This window comes from Nelumbo lutea, chromosome 2 (assembly GCF_056320005.1).
Source record: "Nelumbo lutea isolate HS-2025 chromosome 2, American lotus-T2T, whole genome shotgun sequence".
NCBI classification, from domain to species: domain Eukaryota; kingdom Viridiplantae; phylum Streptophyta; class Magnoliopsida; order Proteales; family Nelumbonaceae; genus Nelumbo; species Nelumbo lutea.
This window is the reverse complement of record NC_142685.1, coordinates 73,951,370-73,963,469: the sequence shown is the minus strand read 5'-3', so window position 1 is coordinate 73,963,469 and position 12,100 is coordinate 73,951,370. Positions and strand designations below refer to the sequence as shown.

Genomic DNA, 12,100 nt, shown 5'->3' with positions numbered 1-12,100 from the left:
AGCTAAGGTTCTCTCTGTGAGATTAAAAATAGTTCTTCCAACCATAATTAGTCAAAATCAAGGGGGCGCTCATCCAAGGGAGCCAAATAACTGATCAAATTCTTTTTATGAATGAATGTGTGGAGGATATGAAGAGATCAAGGAAGAAAGTGCTTGTGTGCAAATTGGATGTGGAGAAAGCCTATGATCTAGTGAAAGGAGTGTGGGGTAACCCAATGGCCCCAAGAGTGGAAGCTTTTTTTTGGCTGGTGGCACACAATAGCATGTTAACCTATGATCTCTTGAAATCCAGAGCCTTGCAGTTAGCAAATTGCTGTTTTATGTGTAATCAGGAGGAAGAAACAGTCATCCATTTATTCTTCTCTTGTAGTGTAGCAAACTTTTTTTTTTTTTATCAATAACAATGAATTTTATTGATAACTGAGAAAATCAGAATTACAAAGGAATGAGCTAAAGAATCTTAACTCCCTACCACCTAATGTACACCCTAACCATGAAACAATTACAAAACAGCCCAAAAGATAGAATTTCTGTTCACCCCTTACCTAGCTAGACCATCTGCCAATGCATTTGCACTTCTCTTTATCCATGTACAATGAATTTCAATGTCCTTAGTGAGCCACTTGAACTTCTTTTCATTGCTGTATTTCCAGAGCATAGAACTGTCCTCTTTTAGCCAATTCACCACAATTTCAGAATCACCTTCTATGATCAAATTTTTAATTTGCATTTCCTTGACCCTTTGTATCCCTTCAAGAACTCCTAGAATCTCAGCCCTCAAGGAATCTCCCACCCCAATTGGACCAGAATACATAGCTAACAAATTCCCTTTTTCATCTCTTATCACTCCCCCTACTCCGGAGGGCCCTGGATTGCCCATGCTGTTGCCATCAAAATTCAGTTTGATAAACCCATGAGGTGGAGGTGTCCAGCAGGAACTTGAAGTCTTCTTAATTGAGACTGAATCTGCAATCTCCTTCCAATTTCTTATCATCTCATCAATTGAGAACACTGTAAACAATTCCAAAGATTTCAACCAATGTATCACCCTAATGTGGATAGTCTCCAAAATTACTTCCAAGCTTCTCTCCTTATTTGAGAATATCCTTGAGTTTCTCTCCTCCCAAACAGTCCAATACACTGCAACCCTAACACATCTCGACATGATCTTGGCCCTTTTGGTTGGTTAGTTAGGCATGGAAGTAAATAAGCTTTGAACATTCAAAGGGGGAGTCCACCTGCACCCAGACAAAGAAGTAAATCATTCCCAAATAACTTTAACAAATTAACAAGAAATTAGTAAATGGTATCTAGACTCACATGGTATCAGATTTACAAAGGACACACCAATGAGGAGACAAACAACTATTGGGTCTTTTTCTTTGAAGTAGATCCCTTGTATTAACTCTTTGCATAAAGGCTTCCCAACAGAAACTCCCAACCTTTGGAGGTATAGGTTGGCACCACACTTCTTTAATAGGGAATGACAATCCAACAGGAAAAGGGGGTAAAAGGGCCTTAAAGAAAGAGGCACAAGTGTAGGAACCCAAGGGAGTGAGTGTCCATATTCTATTATGTCTTTGATGGCTCAATGAAGACCCCTTCAAGAATGGATAATAAGGCTAAAATACAAGCCAACTCTATGTCCCTGACATCTCTTCTCAAACTCAGGTTCCATCCGAAACCAGAAGATGAATTAGAAGGTACAAGGAAGGAGGAAACTAGTTCATTTTTAAGGGTAGAGATAGCAAAGAGGCCTGGAAATTGATCTTTCAAAGAGGAATCCCCAACCCAAACATGTTCCCAAAATTTAATGAGGTTACCTAAGTGCAAATAATACCTGATCCATGGAGATAACAAGGGCAAGCTGGCTTGAATAGCTTTCCAGGGAGACGCTCTTGTAGTCCTTGCTAGGATCCCAGAGTCCCATCCATTGTTTGCCATCCCATGAATACTTCCCACTATCTTAACCCACAGTCTTTCTTTCTCCAATGTAAATCTCCATAGCCATTTCCCTAGTAATGCTAGGTCTCTAATCCTTATGTTCCCAATTCCCAGACCTCCCTCCTTCTTACTCCTACATACCACCTCCCACCCAACCCTATGATCCTTCTTTTCCTCTCCCGGCTCCCAAAGAAAATCTTTCATTAGTTTTTCCAGCCTATTAGCCACCTTATCCAGAATCTTAAAGACTGACAAAAAAATAAACAAGAAGGTTAGCAAGAGTAGACCTAATTAGGGTGATTCTCCCTCCAAGAGACAAATAATTTTTCTTCCAGTTGGCAAGTCTCTTTTTAAACCTCTCCACAACAACGGCCCAAAAATCACTTTTCTGAGGATTATCTCCCAATGGTAAACCAAGATAGTTTAAGGGCCAATTAAATACTACACACCCCAAAATGTCTGCACACTCGCAAACCTCCCCTTCCCCCATATTGATTCCAACTATACAACTTTTCTCAAAGTTCACTCTAAGGTTTGGCATTTGTTCAAAAAGTTGTATAGTGAGCTTTAGGTTTCTAATCCTATTGATATCCCCTCCACAAAACAAAATTGTGTCATCTGCAAAGTGTAGGTATGTAAGTGGTATGTTTTCTCTTCCAATTCTCCATCCTCTTATTAAATCCCTAGAATCTACTTTGGAAATTAGTCTCCCCAACACTTCTGCAACCAATGTAAACAAAAAAGGGGATATGGGGTCTCCTTGTCTGATCCCTCTCAAAGTTGGGAAATAGTCCACCACTGTCTCATTCACCAAAATGGAATAATGGCAATCCCTAATGCAGCCCATCACCCATTTGCACCAAATGTCTCCAAACCCAAAGTTAATCATCACCTCCAGTAGGAAGGACCAATCAACCATGTCATAAGCCTTTTCCAGATCTAATTTACAGACCACCCCTCTTCTCTTGGATCTCTTAAAGTCCTCTAAACTCTCATTTGCTACTCTAGACTCTCATTTGCTACAAGTATCTAATCCGTTATTTGCCTCCCCTTCACAAAAGCTCCTTGATTATTTGCTATGATTGCTGAGAGCGCCTTCCTAATTCTAAAGGACAACACCTTAGCAAACTTCATGTGGAAGTTTTTCTCCTTTCTATTAGGAGAGAAAGTATTTCACCCTTTGGTTCCAGCTGAGTCAGTCGCAAGGCGCAAAAAAGGCGCAAGGGTCAATTTGCGCCTGAGGCACAAGGCGCAAGGCGAGGCATGCGCCTTTTTAAGCAAGGCACAAAAAAAAGGCTAAAAAATAAAAAAAAAATCCAAAAAAATGCAACAAAATTAAAAAAAAATTGCAAAAAAGTAAAAAACTATTAAACATAATATTAATAAAACATAAACTTTAATTTTAAAATAAGTATTTTAAAAAATCTATTATCTAATATTAAAATACACAAATATAACATGTAAAGCATATTTAAATGAGAATTTAAAAATAAATTCAAATATATAAAACATTTTCAAGCATATAAAACCCACAATCTCTTTTTTTGTTAATTGCATTACTTCAAGTAGCTAATGTGATGTAAAACATATTAAATTCCTAATTCTACGAGCCACCTTTGTACCACGCCCCTCGAGGCAAGCCCATACAAGTCCATGTTAGGTCTTAAATTCTTAGTTCTCACACAAAAAATAATGATTTTATAGTTTTAATTGCTTTTTAAGAAGACATTTTATTAGGATGAATGAATGAACAACATTACCAAATAGGGGGTGCGGGGCGGAGCCCCTGACCCAACCGTTAGACACAAAAAAAAAGCAAAAAAGTGTCAAAGATTCAAAAGGAACACACCTGGGTTGAGGCGCAAGACGCACCAGGCGTGCACCTTTTGAAAGGGTTGCACCTAGGACCTGGTAGGGGTGCCTACCTTGAAATGCACCTCACCTGTGCGCCTAGGCACGCCTTTTAAATCACTGAGCTGAGTTATTTTCTAAATGGCCAAAAATCAACGGAAGCAAGAAAGCCCCAAATTCTATGGAGTTGTATTCCTTTTGTCTGTTATGTTGGTTCATTTGGAAAGAGAGAAATAGAAGGATCTTTGACGACAAGGCAAAGAATGTCGAATACTTGTTAGTAGGGATGAGCAACTCGATTGCAGCCTGAGTTCTCAGTCTTCTAAAGTTTGACCAAGTGAACAAGTTAGATCTGATAGAGAATTTTGAGTCTTTTACAATGTAATTTTGTTCAATAATTGGTTTGTCAACTAGACAACCATTTTTCTAAGATGTATTGCTTTTTTCAATTTTAATGAAATTTCCTTTTAATCCTTCAAGAAAAAGCCTATGATCTGGTAGACTAGACATTCCTTGTTGAGGTACTGAAAAGTTGTGGGTTTGGGGAGAGATGGTGTAAGTTGATTTTGGGTTGTATTAATTCATGTCACTATTATCCTAATCAATGGGGTTGTGAGAGACTTCTTCCCAACTTGTTAGGGTTTAAGGCAAGGTGATCCTCTTTCACCTTTTCTTTTCATCATAGTAGCTAACATGTTTTGTAGAATGATCTTGAAGGCTGATAGGGAGAACAAAATAAAAGGAAGATCGGAAGAAATATGGTTTCAATGACACATTTTTAATTTGCAGATGATATCATAATATTCTGTGATGGGAGAGGGCAAGATGTGGTGAGGACAGTGTTTTAAAAGCACAAGGTGCAAAAAACGCACAAGGGCCAATTTGCGCCTGAGGCGCAAGGCGAGGCGTGCGCGCAAGGCAAAAAGTTTAAAAAAAAAAGATAAAAAATAAAAAAAAAGTCAAAAAATTCACAAAATTGCCAAAAAAAATTTTTAAAATGCAAAAATTTCAAAAAATATTAAAAATAAAGTTAATAAAAAATATAAACTTAAATTTTAAAGTAAATGTTTTAAAAAACCTATTATCTAAAATTAAAATTCATAAACATAAAATGTAAAGTGTATTCAAATGAAAATTTAAAAATAAAATCAAACATATAAAGCATTTTCGAACATGTAAAACCTACAATCTCTTTTTTTCCTTAATTGCATTGCTTCAAGTAGCTAATGTGATGTAAAACATATTGGATTCTTGATTCTATGAGTTGCATTTGTACCACGCACCTCGAGGTAAGCCCGAACAAGTCTATGTTAGGATCTGATCCGCCCCAGGCCCAGCCGCTAGACTCAAAAAAAAAAAGCAAAAAGTGCAAAATTTTAAAAAGGCACATGCCTGGGTTGAGGAACCTACACCTTGGAGTGTTCCACAGCTAGTTGGCCCTTGACCTACCTTGTAATCACTGGGTGAGGAACCTAAAGAAGGTAGTGAGGAAGTTTGAGCTAGTTTCTAACCTAAAATCGACATTGAGAAGAGTTGTGTAGTGGAGATCAACTTGGAGGAAGGGGAACTAAACTCTATTACCTACACCTTAGAGTGTTCCACAGCGAGTTGGCCCATGACCTACCTTGTCCTTCCTTTAGGAGCAAACCCTAGAGAAAGCAAATTCTAGATTCCAATTGTCGAGAGGTATGCAAAGAAGCTGGCAGCCTGGAAGAGAAATTGTGTCATTAGGCAAAAGAATAACTTTGATCAAATCTACTCTTGCCAACCTACCAATTTATTTTTTGTCAGTCTTTAGGATTCCCCAAAAGGAAGCAAAAAAAAATTGAAAAAGACATGAAAGATTTCCTTTGGGAGCCGAGTGAAGGAAAGAAAGACCATTTAGTTAAATGGGAGGTTGTGTGTAAAAGTTTTCAAGAGGGTGGGTCAGGTATTGGAAATATAGATAAAAAAAAATGGCTTTGTTAGGGAAATGGATTTGGAGGTGGCCAAAGGAAAGGGATAGATTGGCATGAAGTAATAGCTAGCATACATGGGAGGTTGGGAAACAGTTGGGATGCAGGAGTATCTAACAGGGCTACATTGACCTCTGCGTGGAAAGCCATCCGCACCTCTTTTATATCGGACTGTCAGGTATGATGTTAACTCTAGAACCTCTATTAAATTTTGGGAGGATATATAGATTGGCTCTTGTCTATTGAAGGATCTTTTTCTACTTTATATTCGGTTTCCTTGTATAAATATGCATGTGTTGAACTTTATTGTTCCTCTAGTACTCCTTGTGGGCCTCAATTGGGTTTTTGGCTTCTATAAGGGTCTAAGAGATAGTGAAATCTTAGCTAGCTCGGATATGTTACAACTCTTTTAAAATGTTAGTTTGGACCCTGAGAAGTCCGGTAAGCGTATTTGCCCCCCCTCCTAACAGTTTGTTCTCCTATGCCTCTTTGTTCAAGACTCTTTGCATTCTGTCGGGTCCTTCCTTTCCCTAAAAAGAGTTTTGATGTAGACCCATTCCACCTAAAGTAAGAGCCTTGTGTTGGAAAGTAGTGCATGGAAAGAAGATTAATACTTTGGATATGCTACAAAAGAGAAGGCCTAATTCTTGTCTCTCTCCTAACTGGTTTATCTTGTGTAAATCCAATATAGAGTTGCTATCACTTACTAATCTCTTGTCCTTTTGTTGCAGAGATTTGGCTTTGGTTTTTTTCTTTGTTTGGGTGCAGGTGGACTTCATCATCAAAGGCTAACAAACTATTCGACCCTTCCATGATTACGCTACCAAAAAAGGGAAGAATAATGTGGAAATGTGTTAAAGCAGCCTTGGTGAGGACAATTTGGGAAGAGAGGAATGCTAGAATATTCTTAGAAAAAGAGAGGAGCAAAGAAGTTGCTAGGGATTGTGTAATGGTCAGGGTTATCCACTGGATAAAGACTTTGGAATTGTTCTCCAAATTCTCCTTTGATGATGTTTGGAGGAACTGCGAAGCAATTTCCAAAGGCTCCTCTAGAAAGGAAAGTGTGGAGATGCATTAGATACCTACTATGGAAGGTTTTGTGAAACTGAACTTTGACGGGAGCAGTCAAGGTAATCCAGGCCTCTCTGGTATAGGAGGGGTTTTGAGAGATTCAGAAGGTAAAATTGTAGCTTTATCCTCAGGCCCCGTGGGTTTGGGTGACTCTCTCAAAGCAGAGTTGCTTGCAGCAGTACAAGGAGTGCAGATTGTGAATGAGTTATAGCTAGTAAATGTGGTGATAGAAGGGGATTCAAAAGTGGTGGTGGGGTGGCTAAAGGACCCCAACTCTATAATCTGGTGCTACAGGAATGAAACGAAGAAGCTTAAGTGGCTCATTGAAACATGAATATCAGGATACAATGGGTGAGGAGATCTGCAAATGGAATGTCAGATGCATTGGCTAAGCAAGAGGTGAATAAGGATATTTTGTTTTGGGCTCAGTTGTAATTTTTATGTCTTTTGTAGAGAGGTAGCATCTCGTGCCTCTCAAAGGGATGCTTGTAAAGTCTTATCTTATAGATTAATAAAATTTTCTGTTCATTCATAAATAAAAAAAAAAATTCTTTACTGAAAAGCTTGATTTTTAGTCTCTCCCCTAGCTCTAGCCCAAACAAAGATTTCAATTCCAATCTGATCATGAAAAGAAATGGCTTAACTAAAGAATCTAATAACCACCACCACTGATTATATTGAGAACAATTGTTCATCATGAACCTTAAGATGAAAGTGATTGTTGCACAAAACGAAATGGCATTGCAAGATTCTAAGATGTATTTTTGAAAATAAAACATCTATACCGTCATGACGTCATCTTTCCAAACAAGATCCCAGTAAAGATGATAGCTCCAAACCACTTGTTGGACACAAACCTGTCACCAAAAAAAGAATTGGAAGATAGATGTTAAAAATGTTCCTAACTGAAACTGGGGGATAATTCCTAGAGGGTATGATATACCAATGTCAACTAAAAAAAGAAAAAACGTGCACGGGATGGTAGCATGACTCACAGTAATCAGGATGTGTGTCAATAAAGAAGTTTCAGTTACCAATTGAAATAAAGGTTCCTAGCTGAATGGGGAGAAATATATTGATCTTTTTTTTGGATCAGCAAAATAAATTCATTAGTTGATGTCTGAGATAAATACAAGGTTTTAGCTACACAGTAGCCCAAAAAACTCATCAGAAATACAACTTGTCCACACTGTTTTGGTTGGTCATCCCCCCTTTTTTGCTATTACAGATTACAACATTGCCGAAAATAATGTGGACCTATCAGCTCCCTGTTTTGCTAGGACATTTGCCAACCTATTTGTTGTCCTTTTTACCCAGACAAAATTAGAGTAACAACTTTTTGCAAGAAAGTCAATTTCCCTAAAAGCAAATTCATATTTCTAAGGGGCTGAGTTGACTTGCGTCACCCAAGAAATAACCAACAGAGTCTCCCTCTACTTCTAGCTCTCTAACACCTAGTTGTACCATGGTTTTCGGACCGTCATTGACCCAGACAGTTGAACCGTTTGGCCTGGAAACCGTCCAGGCAACTGGTTCCATTTCACCTTTAACCCGTTCCTTGGCCAAAAACCGTTGACTTGGTCAGCGACCCGCTGACTCAGGTGGTCGAACCATCGACCCATTCGACCCAGACAATGGTTTTGGACATTTTTATTTTAATTATTATTTTTTTAATTGGAACGGTCTATCTGTTCAAACTGGATAGTCAAACTGTCATCTCGGAAACCGGTGGCCAAAGCGGTTCTGGTTCCAGGTCGGTTTTTAAAACATTTTGTTGTACTGCTAGTTTTAATCCTTGTAAGAGAGCCATTATCTCAGCCTTTACCGAATCTCCAAATCCAATTGGCATCGAGAATAAGGCCACTACTACTCCTTGATGGTTTCTAAAAACTCCCCCTATACCTCCCTGGATTGCCAAAAGAGCTGCCATCAAATTTTAGTTTCAGTTTATTTGGCTCTGGAGGTTGCCATTCCAGTCTCACTTCTTTGTGTGTATCTGTTTGTACCACACTATCACTCCAGCCCATTTCCATATTAAGTCATTTGTAGAGACATCTATGAAGAGTTCCATTGTTTTTGCCCAATGTGCAAATCTGACCTTTATAGTTTCAATCCTTTAATATCTTTCTTCCCAAATAGTCCATACTAGGGCTGCTCCTGTTATTTTCCACAAACATCTTCCCCTTTTCTTATGTTGCCTGAAGAAATTGGATTTGAATAAACTAACCATATCCTATGGGGTAACCCATTTGCAACCAAAGAGAGAACAAAAACAATAAAAAATACAAGTCACAAAAGAACAGGAGATTAGTAAATGAGGGAGGGTCTCACCACTAGCCTTACAAAGGAGGAGAAAGGCAATTGATTGGCCTTCTTTTTCGTAGCATGTCACAAGTGTTAATCTTTCCAAGGAACATTTCCCAACAAAGAGCCTGCACTTTAGGAGGGATTGGTTTGCACCAGATTTCTCTCACCGGGAAATTCACCCCTAAAGGTTATAAAAAAGCAGAGCCAAAATCATATTATTGTCTAGGTCCATACAACTCTTATAGCCCTTTGAATAAGTTCCATGATGGGTCAGTTATCATGCCCATGTTAAATGAACCCAATACTTCAGGCTTTGGCCACATATTGAACCACCAAGAGTCTGTATACAGGTCCCACAAAGGTTTCTTGCATTTAACCTCCATGATATTATATGGAGTAGCTTCCTAATTGTTTTGTTTGGTCATTGTATAGAGATTGCATTTGCATTTGGAAATCATAGGAGAACTTTAGAAGATTGTAGAAAATATTTTGTTTCCTCTTGGTTTAGAAGTCAATATTCTCATGCAATGAGTAAACATTCCATCCTACATGTACATTCTTGAGGGTACAAACACTCGGAAACTACTATGTACCAATTCCTTATTCCACAGATCTATTAATGTGACACTGTCTCTAACCATCAGATCTGCAGTTAAAACACCATGGATCTTTTATTTTTGATAGTAAACAAAAAAAAGAAAACTTCAATAAAATAAAAGAGAGAATACAAGAAAACAAGGTGGTAAGGCATAACCCAATACAAGAAAAAGGAAAAAAGATAACAAAAATCTTAACAAGTGACCCCAACATTTTCCAACTGTTAAGTAGACCTAAAATCCAACCCAAAAGAATCCTTAGAGACACCCTTTTTAATGAGCAAAATGATTTCATTAATATATCAAAGAGACGCCCTTAAACTCTGGTAAAATCAAAATCAAAATCCAATCTAACAAATTGGAACTGGTTCCCAAACATTGATTTTCTTTACTTCTTGATTTTCCATCAAAGATTCTTCTATTCCTTTTTTCCATATCTCCTAGCAGACTACCAAAGGTAAACAGCTCCATACAATCTTTACCTTTTGATTACCATGAAGCACCGGCCAAAGAGCAAAAATGTCATCAGGAGATCGAGGGCCTACAGCTCCACATTAAAAAGCTGAAAAAAGAAACCACAAATAAATTTTCTATAACAGTGGATATGGCTTTAAATAGAATGGATTGGCGAAACAGGATTCATGTAGCCAACCCCATATAGCTGGGATAAGGCATGGATGATAATAATGATGATGATAACAGCATCCAAAACACAAGTGACGTATATCCTCCACATCAGTTTCACAAAGCACATACCTGCTATCCATCTGAATACCTTTACTTCATTCGATGATCTTTAGTATATCATCCATAGCAACCAGCCAAGCAAAAGCTTCAACTCTTGGAGGACTTGGATTACCCCTTTACACCCCCCCAACCCACCCCACCCCCCAAAAAAAACACCCTTTATTGAAGTTCTTTTAACCTGGTTTCTTGTCAGTGCTTTATATGAGGATTTCACCAACAACCTGTCATCTCTAGATTCCTTCCACCATCTTAAATCTGACCTCTTTGGATGGATCCCCACCACTTGAAGTTTGGACAGCAGCAACAAACAGTCCTCCAACTCCCAATCTAATAGAACTCTTCTGAAAGTAGGAAACCACAGCACAGCCCCTTGCCTCATCTCATAACATTGAGAAATTCTGATATTATTCTCAGGAAATCTGTACAATCTTACAAAGTTTCCCCACTCTTACCCAATCATCCTCTCAAAACTTAATACTACAACCATTGCCAACCTGCCAAGAAGTGAAATTTTCCAATAACCTGACTTGTCCTGTGAAAGCAATTTGGATGGGTCCATTCCACCCAGGATAAGCACTTTCCGTTGGGAGGTCTTTCACAACAAAATCCATTATTGCAAGATTCTAGAAAGGAGACCATTGTAGTGTCTCTCTCATGTTTTCCTGGTGGGTAAAACTATCTGTAGAAGCACTTTCCACCTGCTAATCTCCTGCATCTATGTGACATCTATCTAGAAACACTTCTTTGCTTTATTTGGATGCAGGTGGTCTGCTCCTGATGACTTGAAAACTATTTTTGAGCCTCCACTTCTCCAAGGAAGAAAGGTAAAATTCTTTAGAGATGCACTAGAGAAGCAATTCTATAAAATGAAGGTGCACATTGGGTGAGGAGAGGAATTCAAGACTGTTAAGGGAGAGCAAAAAAGTGTCGAGGAAATCATTGACAAAATCACTATAAAGGTTGCACATTGGGTGAGGACTATAGATGTCTTTTTATTTTTTATTTTTGATAAGTAAACATGAATTTCATTAATCAAAATAAAATGAAGGTGCAGTCCATAAAGGACATCGAGTCAACACCACACATACAGCTTGACATAAAACTAATGACATACACAAAAATCAACTGAAGAAACAATCAATGTCACAACTTTGTAAAACTAACACCTCTATTGAGGACACTAGACATGTTTTCCCATTTTCTATTGATGATATTGGCATATATTTGAAAGTGGTGGCTGATTCCTCTTTGGAAATTTGGAAACCATCCGCAGTTTGATGCCCCTATCCTCCTTTGTGCATCAAGCTGAACTTTGATGGGTGCAGCCTAGGGAGTCCTAGAAGCTTGGGGATTGAAGGTGTATTTTGTAATGAGGCTGGTCATGTCTTAGAAATGTTCTTAGGACCAATAGGAGTAGAAGTTTCAATAAGAGCACAGCTAACAGCAGTACAGATGGGATTAAGGGCAACATCCCTGAATTACAGAGATACTATCATTAAGGGAGACTCAAGAAGTTATCAGTTGGCCACAGAATAATTTGGAGGGTCCATCACAGTATAGGAACATGCTAAGGGAAACTAGGGGCTCCTAAAAGAGATACATGCCAGTATCAATTGGGTGTCGAGATCA

The 12,100-nt window shown here is 38.4% G+C and overlaps 1 protein-coding gene across 15 annotated transcripts in view; it reads right to left on the bottom strand.

The window, feature by feature from the left end:
- The window catches only part of PPT1 (polyprenyltransferase 1), a 57,136-nt gene that overhangs the window by 12,997 nt on the left and 32,039 nt on the right, over window positions 1-12,100 (bottom strand). For 11 of the 15 annotated variants that reach the window (XR_016107776.1, XR_016107777.1, XR_016107775.1 and 8 more), the window contains one exon: window positions 7,607-7,678. Coding sequence is in view for 3 of the 15 variants with exons in the window: in XM_088972353.1 (XP_088828479.1) it covers window positions 7,609-7,678 (70 nt within the window). In the remaining 12 variants the exon portion in view is untranslated. Of the gene's footprint in view, window positions 1-7,606; window positions 7,679-10,206; window positions 10,287-12,100 lie in introns of all 15 variants that reach the window. The other 4 variants (XR_016107774.1, XR_016107780.1, XR_016107770.1 and 1 more) reach the window with 1 other exon arrangement.